The sequence below is a fragment of the Nuphar pumila genome, chromosome 4 (assembly GCF_984573655.1).
Source record: "Nuphar pumila chromosome 4, dmNupPumi1.hap1.1, whole genome shotgun sequence".
NCBI classification, from domain to species: domain Eukaryota; kingdom Viridiplantae; phylum Streptophyta; class Magnoliopsida; order Nymphaeales; family Nymphaeaceae; genus Nuphar; species Nuphar pumila.
Genome location: NC_143252.1, coordinates 29153712 through 29173641, shown reverse-complemented (window position 1 = coordinate 29173641; position 19930 = coordinate 29153712). Strand labels below are relative to the sequence as shown.

The 19930-nt window shown below is 36.2% G+C and overlaps 1 protein-coding gene across 3 annotated transcripts in view; it reads right to left on the bottom strand.

Annotated features, from left to right (window-relative positions):
- LOC149839771 (uncharacterized) overlaps nt 1-19930 on the bottom strand; it is a 74913-nt gene that overhangs the window by 37430 nt on the left and 17553 nt on the right. For all 3 annotated transcript variants that reach the window (XM_090004223.1, XM_090004222.1, XM_090004224.1), the window contains exons 3-9: nt 18305-18355; nt 12751-13239; nt 12361-12621; nt 7102-7167; nt 5395-5574; nt 4501-4552; nt 4139-4426 (exon numbers count right to left, since the gene is read on the bottom strand). In XM_090004223.1, coding sequence (XP_089860349.1) covers nt 4139-4426; nt 4501-4552; nt 5395-5574; nt 7102-7167; nt 12361-12621; nt 12751-13239; nt 18305-18355 — 1387 coding nt within the window. The remainder of the gene's footprint in view (nt 1-4138; nt 4427-4500; nt 4553-5394; nt 5575-7101; nt 7168-12360; nt 12622-12750; nt 13240-18304; nt 18356-19930) is intronic.

The following is a 19930-nucleotide window of genomic DNA, read 5'->3' as shown; positions in this document are numbered from 1 at the left end:
AGCAAACCATATAGATCATATTCATATGGCTTGATTCATGAAAAAAGTAAGAAAATGTGAAGGGGTGGTTTCTACTAGAGGGTATGGTCCACTTGAAGGTAGCAAATATCTTCCTATACATACATACATACATATGTATGTATGTATGTATGAAAATATAGTCATTGGGTCCAAAATGGTATTTTGTTAGGATTTTGTGTTCTGATTGGTAAGATTGAACAAAACGACTAGTGAAATTATATTAAAAAGATGCTTTTCCATAGTTACCACGATACAAAATGGATACAGAAAATGAATGAAGCAAAAGCAGGTAAGCGGATGTTAAAAGGTAGCATGCAGAGTGAATCAAGATGTGTTGGAAGTGATTGTGAAAGCATATGAGAAGCGAAAAGGGAAAGGGAAATGAATACGAAGAGATGGGAAATGAACAAAGAAACGAACAGACAATGACATGGAAAAGGTAAGGAACGATATAAAATCAATGAGGAAACAAGCAAATGCTTGCTAAAATAGGAAATAATATACATTAGTATGAAAAAAACATAAAAACTAAGGGGAAAGCATGTGGGAATTGTGTTTCCCATAATAAAGGAAGTGCCCTTCCGATACATGCTTCCCCCTAACAATGGATCAAAAACAGCTTTGCTCTCTCTATATATATAAAAGGATATTCAAAATTGTGCTTGTATGCATTTTGAGTTATACTATGAAGCTGTGAAAGGGAATCACACTTTTGAGAATCAATCTTGAGTGAAAAGGTCAACAGTAAAATAATTTCTTATTAGATCAAGTTATTGAAAAATTTAAAGAGACCATCATACAGTTCTCGCTCATCTAGAAAGCCCATAACAAAGTTTTAAAATAACTAATTCAGTCAAGTACTAAATAAAAATAGATCCAGTAGGATATCTTGAAACTACTTTTAATATGAATGTTGAGATTGAACCTACCATAAATTTGGATAAGTATGTTGAGTTTCAAGCTTCGAACCTATTACAATGACCACATACATCTATGCTATGTAACAGGGATTCGGCTAGCAGGGTGCCGCACCCGCGTCGACTCGACTCGACACGGGTGCAGTCAACCCGACCCTGGGTGCGTTGACCGCGCCGGGGGAAACCCCCGACCCCCCTTTATATATATATATATATATATATATATATATATATATATATATATATATATATATATATATATATATATATATATTACATTTTTGCCCCTGCCGCACCCCCGCACCCGGGTTTTTTGGAAGTGCCGAATCCCCGCACCCGCACCCATGTGACATAGCATCTATGTTATGTGAATACATTCTTAGTTAAGTTCAGCTATGTCAAAAAATCACTTTGTGACCATACATTACCCATAGATGAAGCAGCATCCTCTAATAAAAATAAGGTATCATGGTATATGTTGTTTGCAGATGCTACAGAATTTGTTAGTAAAATTAAAGATGTATAAAATCAAATTGAAACTTTGGAGGGATAAAATTAAAGAGGAAAGTGTTTAAAGGTTAGTAGAATAAAGACATAATATACAGAATGCAACTTTAGTGCTATAGCTAAGATAGATGACCTCTCAATATAATAATGCAAGGCATGTTGATGTTTCGGGTCCATAGCATAACAAGATAACGGGTTTGTTGAGGATATCACTAGTAGGATTTCTACTAGTTAAACAAAGTCAAGAGAAGTTAATGGAGCATTTGAGTACTTAATGAATTCAAGAGAACTTTAGTGTTTTTACTATTAAAGAATTGCTTCTAGAAGCCTATGAGTCATAGACTTCTAGAAGCAAGCCTTTAATAGTATGATGCAACCATCACTCTCATATGGTGCTTGAGTCTTGAGCAACCAAGGAGCAAGCAGAAGAGAGAATGCATGTATGAAGTATCATACAAGGATAAAACTAAAAAAGATACAAGCATTATTAATATAAAAAAGTGAACGCTATCAAAGCTTGTTTGGCAGTATTGCACAGAGACATCTTCCAGCACTGTTGAAAAAGGTTGATGAGATACAAGTGGAAGAACTTTAAATAAGGAGACTATGAAGACTGGAGACTCTGAGAATGGATATCAAAGATCACATAGGCTCTGGCTCTAAATAAGAAGCAATGAAAAGCAGGATTCATAAACCCAAAACCATGTAGCTGGAGTGAGGCTCAATGATGATCATGTTGATGTATGTGTATGCATACAATAGTGGAAGTTCTTAATCTATATATGCATTAGTATCAATATGTGTGTCCCAAACTGTGTACAAATTCAATCAGTATTTGAAATTAAATTCAGGCCTGAACCAAGACTTGCACCAGATCTAATACAACATATAAGTCAAATACTAGAACTAAACCAGATTCACCAATATGGAACATGGTCGCATTTGAAACAAAAGCATATTAAGAACCTCAATTGTTATTTTTGACCTAGTTGCACTCAGATCTACCCTGAGCAAAAAAGGAAAAAGCTTATTTCTCTTTTCCATGCTTTTTAAAGATGAAATAGAAGTTCTTATTAGGCTCCATTCGGAAACTAGCAGTCGGATAGAGATTATGCATTTGAAAAAGTGGCAACTGCCAAATCTTGGATTTAGCAGCTACCATCTCTAGGAGGTGGTAGCTACCAATTCCACTCTTTAGTGTAAATAGTAAATACAAAGGAGGGAGGACCTCACTTGCCATCCCAAGTGCATAAAGACCCATCCCAGCTACCAGTTTCCAAATGTCTACCACCAAGGTAGTTTGACCAAGTATTTACCAATTGCATTAACCCCCATCCCAGCTACTAGTTTCCAAACAAGCCTTAATAAGGTGACAAGAAATCATACATATCATAGTAGGAAGAACCTCATTCCCCAAATCTACAGAGAACAATCCAAGACAAGCCTATATCGGCTATTTCAAGGTAATACAGGCTAAAATATCTTTTTTGTAAATTTCAGAGAATATCCAACCAGACGAGAATTCATCTTTGAAGACCTATGATTTCTTCCAACCAAATGAACCACCATTTCCATCTACACTTCAACTTAGTAATCTCCATTGGGGCTGTGGGATCCAACAATACATTAGTAATACAGTACTTTAACAATTGAGGTACCATTATGTCGGTCCAGGCAAGTGTCAAGGTTGATTGAAAGAATGAGCAGCACCATAATAGGTGTTCCATGGTATCATCCTCCAAAATGCTCACAAGGCTACCACCTTTTTCCTTCAGATTACCTTTTTTATTCACCATCATATGCCACAATCCAAGCGAAAACCTTCACTCTCAGAGAGGGGCCAAACCTCCAAATTGTACCTCTAGGGAAGGGCTCAACACTAGGCTTCAATTGTGACTGAAAGAATGCAGCTGTGGAAAAAGTGCCGGGTTTGTTGCAATTCTATCTGCATATGTCACTTTTAGAGCATCCAACTGGACATAAAAATCCATCATATTCAGCCACTGACAAGTTATCCATCTTAAACATCCCTTCTAAATTGTAAGCACCAGCCATAAAAAACCATCATATTTAGCGACTATACAAATTATCCATCTCAAAAGTCCCTTCTAAATTGTAAGCCTCCCCAATGGAGCCAACAGTCTTTTTATCAGTATATTCTTCCTCTATGCAAGACAAAACAAGCCCGGAAATACTTAACCAGCTTTTGCAAACCAATCCACCTATTGCTTCAAAGCTCACATTTCTATTTATCAACTTGATTTCCATACAGTGGGTGAACCCAGGCCAAACCTTGATACAGTATTTCGACTAGATGACCAAATTTCCTCAAATTTAGTAACACATTTCAGGCAACATCTTATCTTCTTTTGAAGTACAAAACTAGCATTCGTGCAGTCTAACTTAAACATCAGCAAGTTAAGCAGTAAGCTATAACAAATAAATACATGCAACAGGATACCTGGAGATAAATGTCATCTATGCAAATAAATTTAGCAATTAAAAATTGTCTTGAATAGTCCCCCATTCACATATTTAATTATTATTTCTCAGTCAGTCAAATCAATGTTGAGAAAGTCAACTTCACCACACAATTCAGAAACTCAATCATAATACACCCTTTTAGTAAATGAAAGAATTCAAAAATTGAGGATATATGTTGAGCTCTACAAATGAGAAAGATTTCATCATACCTGAACAAGAAGAAGAAGAATCTCATATAAAATATTCAAAAGCCATAACTCAAAGCAATCAACTGCGGAGGATGTTCTGTGTTGCATGGGCAACTTTGAATCGCTCTTTCCCAGACTTTCAAACTGAACTCCACCACTAAAGCCTTGCTCATGAGAAGATTCCTCCTCTTCAACTATATGAGAATCTTCTGAAAATGTAGGCTCAAGCAACTGGGCATGAACCCCAAGATTCAATATCAAATCAAATGCCCGAATCCTCGTGGCCAGACTTGAAGAGCCTAGCATCTCCTGAAAGATGAACTAATAGTAAGACACTGATAACATGATCCAACACAGTTCCTATCAGAAAAAATCTAAAATACCTCGAGCATTGAAAGAATGAGAGGAGCGGCACTTGGGGGATCCACCACATACCTAAAGTAATATATAGCACTCACTTGGTAAGAATAAAAAACACAAAAAATAAGCAAAGCAACAACTATATGATAAGTGCAAAATTGCAAAGATAGCTTAACACAGGTTTGCACCCATGTTTTATAGGAAATTGTAGTTACACCCATGTTTTATAGGAAATTGTAGTTACCATGTAACACAGGTAATCAACTTTTTTGAGACCTCATCTAGTATCACTCTTCCAAGTGTTGCCTATATCAACTAGGCAATCACCCACATTTCAATTGCAGAGTACATAAACACTAAGTTTAGTATTGCAGACATAGGTAACATTTTTAAAGAAGGTAGCTGAAAATATAAATTCACAAGGTAAACACATGGAACATTTAACAAAGAACAACAGCTGAACTGAGGCATCCATGAAAGATAACCAATGGGTTAATTGGGAGGCTCCTCTCCAAGAAAGGAATAGTCAGGATGCATTCATACTTTGGACATACATATCTGCCAAAGATCTTGAATCTGGTTTAGCAAAACAAAAAATGGAACCACAAAAACTTAAGAAATTCTACAGCAAATGTAGATAACCAGATAAGCAAGCACCAGTCAAGTCATGTAATATTTTCAAATCCAAAATGGTAACGGATAAAATATAGAGACTTGAAGTTGTGCACACTCCAGACTTTTGCTAACTAGTTCTACAGAATAGAAACATACAAACTAAAAAAAGAAGTTCAGTGCAAATGATCACAACAATCACATTTTACAGACCACAAATACACTGAGATGGAAAATAAAGAACCTGCAGAACTCAAGAACTAACATTGCAATGATCCACCATAGTCTAGACCTGAACAACTTACATGTCAATCACAAGCTTAATAAGAACACTGACTGCCACATCCGCAATAGGCCTACCACTATGGCTTGTTAGCTTATATGATGCAAGTACTGAATTTGTATTTGACACAGAAATCTCTGAGCAAACTGCTGCAATAACTTCTTCCACTTCAGCAGGGCTCAGACGCAAAGGCTGCTGTTCACTGATCCAGACAGCAACATTAGTTACAAGTTACAACAAGAGGAAAATATTTGATGAAAATTAACTAGCCATCTGCATACATAAGAAACAACCTAAGGAAAGCTAGTAAAAGCGGTAACATTTTCAAGGGGGGGAAAAAGAGAGCAACAACTTTTGAATGTATTTAGAGAAATGCAAACAGTTGAAAGTACAGACTATGCAATTCTTAATAACATGTAAGACTTATTCAAAAGAATAATGCAGATTTTAAGAATAAAAAGGATGTCTTTCTGCAGCAGAACACTAAATTTTCTGGCTAATGTAGATCCTGCTTCCTAGTTAACTTCAAAACCCACAAAGCAAATTGCCAAAGTTTCCAAGAGATATATTCAACTAATTACAGATTTTAGCTTCCCTTTCACATGAATAGAAATCCTTGTGCAATCATTATGTTGTTACAAGAAGGGAACTAGTAACAAGTTCTCTGCCTCCATCCAACTATGGCATTTTAATAACTGAAAGCCTGATTGATTGATTGATATGAAGCTGCTACTGGAAATCAATACTTTCTGTAAGTAAATCCAGCATCCTGGGCTAGTACCAAAGGATTGACGAATATGGTGATTTAAGACCAGAAAAGTGGGGACCAAAAGAAACATCATTCTAATACAAAAAGCAAGGCATACATTCCTGCAATGAGTACTAGCTCCAAAAGGACACAACCAGTATCAACAAAGATGACCTTACTGTGGTCTCCACACACCCTTTCATTTTGAAAAGAATAAACCCAATGCAATGAGTACTAGCCCCAAACAGGAAAAAACAGTATCACCACACATGATCTTACTCCTATTATTCCAAACAACCTTTCATTTAAAAACAAAGAAGAGCAAGTTAGTTTGCACAAACTACATATCAACTGGTAAACTCGTACATAAGGAAAAAATAGGTCAAATTGCACAATTTTTTAAAGTGAAACCCCATTTTTTTATTTTGTCAAAACTGAAACTTCTCCTGCTTCACAGGACATTCCAAATTGAAACTTCATTCTTGCTGGGTTCAAAACTGAAACTTCTCTTATGTTGGGTTGCCTGGTTCAAGAAGTCCAGAAGTTACTTATCTTTTATCCATAATTTCTAGCAGAAGGAAAAACTGAAAAAATCGACAAACCAAAAAAGTCAAAGAAAAAAGGAGTGGATCATCTTGTGTTCCATGAAGTATTAACTCAGACAACAAATGTATTTAAGCAGTTGATGGCCCAATTATTGATACACACAAGAAGTGTTAGCACAAGCATAAAATCAATGGAAACAATGTATGAAAAGCAGAATAATAAGCTCAAGATCTCTTTTCACCAAAGCAGTGTCAACTTACAGGTTAACATAAGAGAATGATCCTTCGATTAAGAAAATAAAGAAAAACAAAGTTACATGAATTACACATACAAAATAGATCACATGACATGAAAGTTAAACAGTTCCTTTTACTAAATAAAATAGAATTTCCAACTAAGGTAAATATATATTTAAAAAAAAGGAATTTTGGCTACCTGTAGTGCCGATATTGAAACAGAGGGCGAGAACGCAGACGAATCGTGTTTGGTGGTATTTCCTCCCTGCAGAAGTGGAATGAGACGAATATCAGACACCATATCCTATCGACATGATAGACAAGCCAAACATGGGAATACTTCCACAATAACCTAATTTTATACTGGATGTAAATAAACAATTAGCATCTTTGTATTGTAAAGCGAAAAAAAAGAGCAACATATAAAACATAATAAACGGTACTAAAAACAAAGCTATAGAATTTATAGATCTGTTAAGCAAGTGATATAGATATGTGCTCCAAGAAAATTCATTGCCCCATCTAGTTGAGATCAGCTTTGTAAGGCTATCCACTAGTTCATTTCCATCATACAGTAAATATTATGTGTCTCAGCTCTTCTTTCCGCTAAGTCTTCATCTTCTATCCCTTCAACCAGTATCACATCACCCCTGAAGTGCCATCCATCTGCTTTATATATCCATCTAGACTACATGCATTCTATCTTCTTACTCTTTCTTCCTAGCAATAAATTCTGCACTATACCACATCATAGATCTCACAGTTGCCTTACAAAAAAGGTGCACAATCAGAGCTGCGCTAATTCATTGTACAATACAAAAGTACTTCTCTACAATTCATCCTCTTGCACCAATCCTGACAGTGGTATCTTCCATGGCCTTTTAGAACATAGCCAGCATACCAGAATTTTACTGCATAGTAGCACTAAAAGGCCTTCCAACTTTAATGATAATCTCTCGATATTTGCCTTCCCACCAAAATTGCATTCCTTGACTTATGTCTTTTTTCTACTGTCTTTTAATCACCTCACTACATGGTCTTCCTCCATATTACTATTTATAACTTGACATCTACATATCCCTACATTTACTAATTAGTGTTATATCAATTTTTCACATGGGATATATCATTCCCAATTTATTTTCTTACCTTAGAACACTTTTATTTTCATTATCATTTGTTTTTTTTCTAATCATTTATATGCCTATGAAACCTAATAAAAAAATATATCTATAGAATTTTTTGGTGGAGAAAGGATATTGGGAAGCAGTACGAGCTTCTTCTTTAGCTAAAAAACCATTTCTACCAATTATCCAAAAGGTTTTTTTTCATGACAAAGAAAAAAAGAAGACTAAATAATAATGTGATAAGAAACATTTCAAACTATCAAAATCAATATGAATTGGTGATTTAAATTAATGATCCCGTATCATATACTGTGTGCTCACATTAGCACTATATGTGCTTTGTTCAGGAGAAAAAAGGTGGTTATAGACACCAGATACAAGCTTCAATATAGCAAGTAGAGTAAATTTTTGTATGATCTGTAAGATGGGGATTGACATTTTCCCCATTGATTCATTTCTAAACTCTAACATAAGCTAGTAGCAAATATTGAACCTTCAAAGGTTGAATTGAATATGTATTCTTTGATTGACACAATAATGATCTATTGCAACAAAAAGATTCTAAAATAAATCCAAGCAAGGGAGAAGGGTCTATATCTGGGTCATGCCAAGGGTCTTTTTAATCAGTTTGTAACTCAAAATTTATTTGTGGTGCCAGAGACCACACATCCAGATCAGTGTTGTTAAAAACGCGGCTGAAGGTGCAAAAAATGTGTCTCTCCTCAAGGCGAGGGCCTTTGCGCCTTGAAGCGCAATAAAAAAGCGTGTATGCCCTGAGGCGTGCCCCTTTAATTAATGGGTCAAATGGGGGTCAAAGCCCCATTTGACCAAAAATTGAGGCTATTTAGAGAGGGCCCCGACCCTAATTAGGGTTGAAGGCCTCCCTTTCTTTGTCTTTCTCGTCTCTCCCTGCACTCTCGTTTCTCCCTGCTCTTTTGTCTCCCTGCTCTCTCGCTCTCCCATATCTCCCTGCTCTTGTCTCTCGCCCTCTCTCTTTTTCGAAAGGAAGAAGAAGAAGAAGAAGAAGAAGGAGTACCAGAGTTGAGCCACCGCCTCTCTCGTCTCGCCCTCTCTCACTATGGGAAGGACCTCGTCAACCTGAGGTACACAATTTTTTTTCTTTTTTCCTCTTTTTCTTTCTCCCTACCTTTTCTTTTTTTTTCTTGTTATTTTTTCTCCTCTTCCAAGCTCTCGTTTGCGACTCTCTTTATTTTTCTTCTTCTTTTTTCAAATATGGTGTAAGATTGTGCCAAGAGGTTTCACGTATCAGAAGAAAAGGAAACAAGAGGAGGAACAAAGTAACTTAAAAATTGGAAGGAGTGTTTATTTTGGATCATCAAGAGGCGATAATGTGATTGTCAGTGGATCAAGTAGTGTTGCAAAAACAAGCACAACTAGTCTCATGGACCAATTTGTGAACAAGAAAGCACGACAAACCACAATAAAATTTGTATTCAAAAGGGATGAAAAAAAATGTATGTCATGCCATTGGAAGATTTTTTTATTCCAATGTCCTATCATTTAATCTTTGCAATAGTTCATATTTTAGTCCAATGGTAGAACCTATTGCAAATTATGGGTGAGAGTTCAAACCACCTTATTACCACGAGATTAGAACGTGGATTTTGAAGGATGAGCTGGATTGTACTCATGAAATTTTAAAAGAGTTCAAAAAAGAATGGTCAAAAGTTGGTTGCATCATTATGGCAAATAGTTAAATAGATGGAAAGGGAAGAAACTTAATAATTTTCTTGTGAGCAGCTCATTAAGGACAATATTTTTGAAGTTTGTTGACATCAGCGACGTAACAAAAACTGTTGCAAATTTGTGTAAGTTGTTTAAAGAAGTTGGTGAAGGGAATGTAGTGCAATTCATTTCAGATAATGCACCGAATTATGTGACAGTTGAGAATATGTTAACAGCAGAAAAAATATTTTTTTAAACACCGTGTGCAGATCTGATATTAGAAGATATTGAAAAGATATCAAATTTTAAAGATAAAGTACAAAAGACAAAAAAAAAATACAAGATATATCTATAGTCATGTATGGATATTAAATTTGATGAGAAAGTTCACAAAGAAGAGAGAACTTTTACATTCAGTCGTCACTCGTTTTGCCATATCATATATCACGCTTCATAGTATTTGATGTTACAAGAAAGAGTTGAAGTCGGTGTTCTTTTCTTCAAATTTTAGATCATCTAATTACTATAAAAAACCCGATGTTGAGAACATTGCTTATATTGTTCTTAATGATCATAAGTTTTGGGTTGCCATATCATATGCAATTAAAGTTATGCTGCCTCTCGTGAAAGTGTTAAACTTAGTGGATGTGGATGAGCCTGCTATGAGATTTTTATATGAAGCAATGGATAGAGCAAAAAAAATTCCTTTGAATCTTGATAATGTTGAAAGAAAATATAAACCTATGACATCATTGACAGACGAAGGGACTTGCAACTTCGTAAGCCTTTGCATGCAACTTTCTATTATTTAAATTTTCAATTTCATTATACTAATAACTTCAACCCGGATGAAGAATTTATGAGTGGTTTTTATGATTATATTGAAAAATTGGTTAATGATGCAAATGTTCGATTGAAAATTACAACACAAATCGATGCATTTAAAAAGCAAAGAGGTTGTTTGGTAAAAAGGCAGTCAATACAACAAGAAAAATAAAAAATCAGGGTGAGTTTGCAACTATGTTGTTATTTGTTAATATTATTTTTATGTTTTGTTTTTTTGTTAATTATAACATTCTTAATATTTTTATCATTTTTTAATATTTTATTTGAATGCAACTATTGATGGAGTTCATTTGGGCACGAAAATCCTAAATTGATGAATTTTGTAATTCAAGTTATAAGTTTGACGTGTAGTGCATCAGGTTGTGAGAGGAATTGGAGTACCTTCTCATTGGTTTGTGATTTTGTATTTTGTTTTTGAAATACATTTGCATAAGTTTAATTATTTTATAATTGATTATCAATTATTTGAAATTATAGGTGCATACAAAACAGAGGAATAGACTTGACCAAGAAAAGACGAATGCATTGAATTTTTGTCATGTACAAGTTAAGGAAAAGAAATATAAGAAGGAGGGCTACTAAAGACCCTATATGTCTAGATCATATAGACTCAGATGATGAATGAATTATGGAGAAGAAACATCCAGTGTTGCCTAGTAATCCCAATTGGTTGGAAGATTCATGGTTGGACCCGAACTTCGACATAAACGCCATTGAGCATGTGCCTATTGAAAAAGTCACTTCACATCATGATTCCCAAAATAGTCCTAGGTAAGACAGGTCTTCAAGAGCTCTAGGTAAAGCTATATTCCTTTTACCTTGCTATGAATATAAATATATTTTTTTAATTATATATAATAAGTATTTAATATATGATTTTTTGTTGAAGTAAAAAAAAAGGCAAAAGAAGTGACGGAGGATATGGAGAAAGAAAGTGTGGATGATGAAGAGTCATAAAATGAGGATGAAGGAAAACCTGCTTATATGGATTCCTCAAATGATGACAATGAAGGCTTAAATATTGATGATAACAAGACATAAGAAGAGCCAAGGCTCTAATTTTAAGACTATGGGCATTTATATGTTTTTTTATCCTTCATTTGCACTTGTGAATGTTGTAACACTCTTATTTTGGAGAGTTTTGGACAAATACATTAACATTTGGTTGTTAATGCAAATATGCATTTTTTATGTTGAGAAATTTGATTATTAGATATTTTGTTACTTAATTTTTTATTGAATGCTCATATTTTATTTTTTAGATATTTACATAGATCAAGTTGTTGAATTAATGTTACTTTTACATGTTAATCTCATATTTTTCAGTATTTATTTGAATTTTTTATTTCTTATTGGTTGTTGCTTCATCAATAAAGCATTTCTTTTATTTATTTGTATTTTTAGATATTTTTTAAAGTTTTTTTAATTTAAAAAAATAATAATTTGTGGATAATGCTTTACGCCTCGCCTCATTTTTTGGTGGAGTGCTTCGTTACGCCTCAACGCTTTTCACAACATTGGTCCAGATAGTAACATATTACTAAGGGATCCATTGAATAAGCTGTTCTACATGGATCTTACATATAGCCTCCTTGTCGCAAAAAAGACAATATCTACAGTTGCTAACATATGCATCTCCTCTCCCCAAAAAAGGATGGCTGTGTTGCTTCACAAACATATAGGTCATGCATGGTAGACCAGTTTTCGAAGTAGAATAACAGATAACAGATAAAGTGTGTGAACTATGTGAAAATAAACATTAAAAAAATAAGGGAAAAATAAGACATTCAAAAACTTACCAGACTTGACGAGCACCTGGTTTTGCACGCTTAGATGCAGTTATTGCTTTCAAATGCGAGTGAGCTGAAGCAATATTTGTAGCAGTGGTAACTGTAGAAGGCTGCAATAGCTGCTCAAAGTCTGGATCAGATATAAGTGGAGGGCCAAAATGTCTTCCAGATTGTATTTTTGGTTTCTGCTCCAGATCAACAAGCAGAGCTGCAGCACCCACTTCTCGAAAATTATGTGTGTGGATGACTTGGGAGCTCAAAAGACCATCACTAACTCAAAAAAGAGGAAAAAGTTACATTCCAGATGCAACTAGCAACAGATGAAGCACATGAAAGCCACAAAAACAAACCCGATACACTCTACAAAATAATCAAGTGAATTCTACAATATTAAGATACCTGTTACTTGCACCAAATGTAGTCACCCAGTGCTGGTGGCATCTTTCCCCAAGCCATCGCCATTTAAGTACATCAATGGCAATATAACTAAATCCATCTTCATCAACCTTTTCAAAGTTGGATAGATCCATGGCATATGAACAGACAGTTTCTTGGATTTCAGGAGATTCCCTGCTCACAACTGCACTAGGGCTTAATTGAGAACTAAAAGATCTACTCAAGAAAGATGACAACGTTGGTGAGGACCGCTTTGAAACAATAGAAGTTCCACCCAAGGCTGGAGGTTGGAATGATAGCTTTGGCATATGCCTAGCTACCAGGGCACGAACATAATTTAAGGACTTTACAAGTGCACCAGATGCAAAAGCAGCTGAACTAATTGATTTTAACCATGGAGAAACTCTTCTACTGGTAACAGCATCACACTCAGCAATTGAATTCACACAAAAGAGATCAATTTGTTGTAGGGTCTGAATTCCTGGTATGTACCTATGGCAACAAGAAAAAAGAAATAGTTACACAATCTCAAATTTAAGCAATTACAGCCATTTTTTAAATTGATATTCCTATGCGGTTGCAAAATTAAGCTTCTTAATGATATCAGTAATTGTGAACGCAGTTAAGAGTCTTAAGACCTTTGATCTCTGTGGGATAACGAGCAGTTAAGATCCAACGTCTCACCAAAAGTCAATTATAGGCTCAAGTTGACCTTTTGAATCAAACTATTGCTAATAGAAACTTCAGAAGGCTGTTTCTGAATGCTTTATTTTTTTAACTTTCTTGTTCGTTTGTTTCCCTCTAAACTTCTCAAAGCAACTACACAAATATGCAAGTCATACCAATGCTGTATATGTCCAATGATCAACAGATTCCCAACGCAAAATACAACAGTCATCAATCAGGACAAGAAATAGAAAAATATGTTTGACGTTGCTCAGAACCAATCAGCATTTTCCTAGAGTGAAATGGAACCAAACACAATCCACTCAACTCCATCTCAAAGGTAAGCAACCACATCAACAACAGACCATCTCTCATATGCAAGGTACATGGGACAATCCTCCATCACAATGTGATACAAAGTAAGCAAAACCATAGATATTAAAGACTTATTTCATTCTAAACTCAAGCAGGAATGGAAAAAGCAACATGCCAGGTGAAAAAATTAAGATCCCATGGAGGTGTCAAGCGTGGGAAATCACATGCTTGCCCTTTCTTTTCTTTGGAACAATCCCATCCCCAAGCAACCAAGCTCAACCCCTAGCCACTTTTATTTAGCATAGGAGAGGATAAAGAATAGAACTTGACAATGAATAGAGATTCCTCGGATGTTGTCCTCAAAAATTCTGCCATTCGTCTGTCTTCACTCATCAGGTATGCCACTAGCTAGATATCTCCACCAATTCCAGGAGAGATCAATAATTGCTTTCTTTTATATGAATTCAGGACACAATGATGACTTCTCTAACAGAGCTGATCTCTCTCCAGTTTATCAACCACCGTGCCCTATACATATTCAATGTTTTAAATAAAGAACATCTCCAGAAAAGATGGAAATCTGGTTCTTTCTCAATTATATAATTAGATCACATATGCTGGGTAATGTAAAACCTCAACTTTGAAAACTTTTGTATTAACAATCCCCCCAACGAGACTAACCAAAGGATGGTTACAGCCCTCCCACTAGGACCTTCTCCTCACAAAACACTCTTCCGAAAAAGGGAGATTGAGAACTATGTCACATGGGTGCGGGTGCGGGTGCGGGGGCGGGGGCGGGGGTGCGGCACTTTCAAAAAACTTGGGTGTGGGGGTGCGGCAAAATATATATATATATAGTCCAAAAGTTGGACATAAATGACCCAGGGTGCGTCAGGTTGACCACACCGGGTGCCGCACCCAGTTGGCCGAGTCCCTGTGACATAGATTGAGAACAATAGCATGATTTGATTGAAGACCCCATCCACTAAATTCCGTACCATGTTAACAAAAAGGGGGCAAGAGTGGGTTTCCCTGGTGAGTAATCTTGACACACTAAAGGGTCCCCCAAATTCCCCACTAATAGAAACCAAGGTTAAATCCAAGGAGAGAATACATCTATTTCCAATTTAACCATTTACACCAAAAACCCATCGTTTCCAAGCAACAGAAAGGTATGTCCCAATTAACCATGTCAACAGCAAAAATGCATCTCTTATCCTTCATGACAGAACAAATTGCTTATGCAGCTGGTATACCACATTCTCGGGTTCTTCTATCCGAAACGAAAGTGTGCTGACAGCTGGTATACCACATTCTTGGGTTCTTCTATCTGAAATGAAAGTGTGCTGATCTTGCAAGATGAGCTTCTTGTATAGAGATGTCATTTAGTCCCTGCTCCTTGTGAACTAGGATTAAATTTGACTAGCTAAGTTCTTTTAACATTATATCATGCATATGGAACTCCTCATCTCCAAAATGAATGAATCACTATAATCCGATATATTTTGAAGAACTTCATTTGGAAACCATCTACTCAAAGGGCTTTTTTGACAAACTGTAAATGGCTTTTTGCACCCCTCTGAGAAAGGAATCTCCAAGGCCCTCGTTTGGGACTCCAAGATTCTACAGCATGGAAGATTTGTTAAGTTGTAGAACCATTCTCCACAACATTAAATCTTCATTGGAAGTACTCTAGCTCTTATGATAAAAATTAAAAGTGATTGAACAGGAATGACCAGATGATGAAACAGATTGTATTTTGGACCCCTCCCCACTCACCCACCCACCCTCCTTTCCAGGGCATATAGAACAGATCTTTTCTTTTTCCAAGTTCAGTTCTCTTATAGATTGTATCCAATTACCAAGGACATTAGCCATCTCACTCTCCTCATCATCCCACTACCTAATCTGAAGTTATCCTAGTTTTGATTCCCATGAGGACATAAAAAGTGATTAATCCTACTCTATCCTTGCATCGATCAATGATTCTGACTCAATTGAAGTCTAGTATCCACATGAGCCTAAAAAGCCAACCAAGCTGCTGTTGCTCATTCCACCACCTGCTAATTAGTTCGAGGAACATTAGCACTCTGATTCACCATAATTGAAAGCATAACAAGTAACAACCTTCATCCTTTCCTATTCATTCACATTCAATTAAAATCGGTCCATGTTCTAAGAAAGTCCTACAGAAGGCTCAACCCAGAGATTACCAAATTAATCTATTAACTTTACTCATACTAAGAATTTGTTCAGCTTCTTCATACAAGGAAAGACTCTCCCACATAAAAGTACCAAAAGGGGTATATAACAAATTCTACCAGTCCAAAAAAATCACCAATTTTCTCATATTAACACTTTTGTGGAGCACCCAGTTACCATCTTCCAATTCGAAGTAACATTGGGAATACCTCTTATCCACCATGACATCTCATATCCTCTCTAACCATGTCAACCTCCTTCCCAAAAAAGTTCCTTCTTTTTCATCATTTCAACACATCCATAGAATGTTATCAATAGAAAAAATTAGTGCTTGTTGCCACCTCCACCTTTATAGACACCTAAAACATATGTAACATGGGTACTTCTACCAAGCCCCCACTTTGGTGTCGTACCCATAGGGCTGTCAACGGGTCCAGTTTGTACTCGACCCGACCCAAACCCGAATAAACAAGTGTGCATGGAAAGTGCTGACCCAAATAATATTTGGGTCAACCTGAACCTGAGTAATATGCGAGCCGGGTTTGAGTCATGATTTTTGTCGGGTACCTGACCCAACCCAGTTTTCTTGCCTGGTACCCAACCTTATTTTAGATATATTTTTAATAAAAATAAATTTCTAAAATTATGCGGGTTCAGGTTTGGGATTCTATTTTTGCGACCCAATAAAACTCGAACCCAAACATGGTTAGAAGTTATATGGGTGGGTCCTGATCAACCCTGATCCGACCCGTTGACAGCACGACATACCCATGCCAATAATGGGTACTCTTGGGCACAGGTCCTCTACCTTTCGAACTAAGCTCGATCCATGTTATCCATCTTATGATCCAACCAATGTGTAGCCTATACTCAACACTAAAAGTAACTACTACTAGCTGTATATTTGTTGACTTTTTGTTTGTCAACTATATGGCTTTGACATGCTTTAGACTTTTAGTTCACAATTGACAATCTATAACTTTGTATCTAGATCATATTATAAAATGTACTATGATTGCACACACACCTACCGATGTCCCCATCTTTTTAGAAGTTTCCAATACCCATATTGTACGCTTACCTGCACCCGTACCTATGTAAAATAGCCTAAAAATCACCAATATACACATGGTCCCCATAAAAAACATCTTTCCATTTAACCAAAAGCCACCTGATCTGCCCCTACCACCTTAAAAATGAAATTACAACCTCTCCAAATGTTGTTTACTAACTCATACTCAAGGTGTTGTGCCTTCATTTCACTGAGACTGAGGCCTATGTCACACGGACTCTTCTAACAAGGCACCGCACCCGCACCCAGGCGGGTGCGACACTTGGACACAACCTCCTTTGAGTTAGGTGAAGTCAACCACACTGAGGTCCATTTCTATCCAAAAGTAGATTCAGTTAACCCTAATCAAGTCCATTTTTATCTATATTATATATATAAATACATAAATGCACACAAATACATATAGTGTTAACTTAAAACTGTTAAAATTTATATTTATATATATATATATACACACACACACACTCCCCGCACCCAAGTTTTTTTAAAGTGCTGCATCCGCATCCGCACCCGCACCTGTACCCACACCTATGTGACATAGACTGAGGCAGAAGAATTCAAAATTTTGTGAATTAAGGAAGCTTGTAATCAGCAGGCAACAGTAAGCATTATTTATGCCTTGCCATTCCAAGAAACAATAGTAATTTGCCTGCTCCAGCTGCCAATCTGGACCAGCATTTTGGTCTAAGGGATCCAAAGAGGAAACACCATCTGCCAATAAGGCATGCATCCTACTCAAACTTTGTGTTCTTCTTGACCAGCAGTTTCCTTTCAACTGTCATAGCTTGCAGACTGATAATTCCACCTAAGCAGGCACCAAGGTTGCTAAATGCTGCCTTCAGTCCAATGTTGATATAGTGTTACTTCTTAAAACAACCAAATGACAGTTGATCCTTCATGAGAAGCCTTGTTTTTCCTGCCACGCTAACTCCAAAAGATTCTAGAAGATGCTTGACCGTTCTCAAGTAGCAAAACTGAAAGAAATTGGAATAATTGTTATCAACTTAAATTTTGAGGCAATGGCTTTGGCTACACTTTGGACTCCAATAGGCAACAGAACATATCTAACACTAACACTAATGGCTTGATGATGGGTATTCCATTTCTCTCTTTATAAAATGCCTAGCAAATGGCATGTTCTGCCAAGCATTGAAGATAGATCAATAATATTTTAACCCTGAATCCACTAGTAGGATAAACTCTGCATGGAACTCAAAATCAAAGCACTAATAGATTCATATAATGCCTAGAGATCACTCAAAACATAAAACAGAGTGCAGAAGATGCAAAAAAATAACTTACCGAAGAAGATACCGCTTAAGAAGTGCAACACACTTTGCAACTACTGCAGGGCTGATAACAGAACAATTAAGACATTAGCAAACAATGAAAATATAAAAATTTGTCAGTCTCAAATGGATTAACAGAAGAATTATTTGACCAAGGCAAAATTCAAGTTTATATAGAAGAGAGAACAACCATGCCCAAGGGAAAAAGAATGAGCAATAAAAAGATCTTAATCTTAATCTTAAATTCTTGAAGATCACAAGCCACCACCAACACAATGATACCCTACATCAATTTGACAATATCATAAAGGAATGTCAACCAGTTGGATATAATCCGAGATCCGACCCAAATCCAAATTTGACTAGTTAGATCTGATAGCCAAAGTCAGATCAAATTAATAGATACGAACTCGATATTGAGTTTTGCATCCGAATTCAAGTCCAACTAAGATTCAAATCTGAATCTGACTAGATGTACATGTTGGATTTTAAGCTAACCGGATCCAGATTCGGTTTTAGCTGATCCCATCCCACTCCAAATCTGAATACGATTAGGTGAGATCCGATTAGGTCGGACTTGGTATTGCATAGATCCAACTCCAGTCCGACCCGTTTAAATTCCTAATATCATACTACTCGATGGTAATGAAAAAAAAAAAGAATGGCTTGGATATAATCCGATATCCGACCCAAATCCGAATCTGATTAGTTGGATCCTGTAGCCAAAGTTGGATCAGATTAATAATTAGAACCAAACTCGATATTGAGTTTTGCATCCAAATCCAATTCCAACTAAGATCCCAATCTGACTAAAATCTGCTTCCGAATACATGTAAATGTTGGACTTTAAGCTAGTCGGATCCAGATTCAGCTTTAGCTGATCCCATCCAACTCCAAATCTGAATACAATTAGGTCAGATCCGATTAGGTCAAACTTGGTATTGCACAGATCCAACCCAAGTCCGACCTGTTTACATCCCTAATATCATTTACATTGCATTTTGACAGACGTTTTACACTACAAGGATACTTCCATTATCAATGCTATATAATAGCTACACGCTGCAATACATACATATATATAGAGTGATGCAAACATGCTAAATGAGTTTTCTGGTTTTTTTTTTTAATTCTGGACATACAGATGCGATCTACGTACTTGATTTTATAGGGATCGGCTCTTGGAGCACTCCATTCCGACCCATGGGTGGGTTTTTATAAGGTTCAAAAAATCAAAGGTCCAAATTTTTTGTAACTTTTTTAGGCTCCAAATATTGCTTTTTCATCAAAAACACATGACCCAGGCATCAATTCCCAGTAAATCGACCATGCCGAACACATCTATGGGAGGATTCACAAAAAAGCACCAGAAAAGCTGAAAACCCCAATTAGCATGTTTGCATCTCTCTCTCTCTCTCTCTCTCTCTCTCTCTCTCTCTCTCTCTCTCTCTCTCTCTCTCTCTCTCTCTATATATATATATATATATATATATATATATATATATATATATCAAAGGTCCAAAATCCTTGTAAATTTTTGAGGCTCCAAATATAGTTTTTTTTATTTTCATCGAAAACACATGATCAAGGTGTCAATTCCTAGTAAATCGACCATGCCAAACACATCTATGGGGTCAGA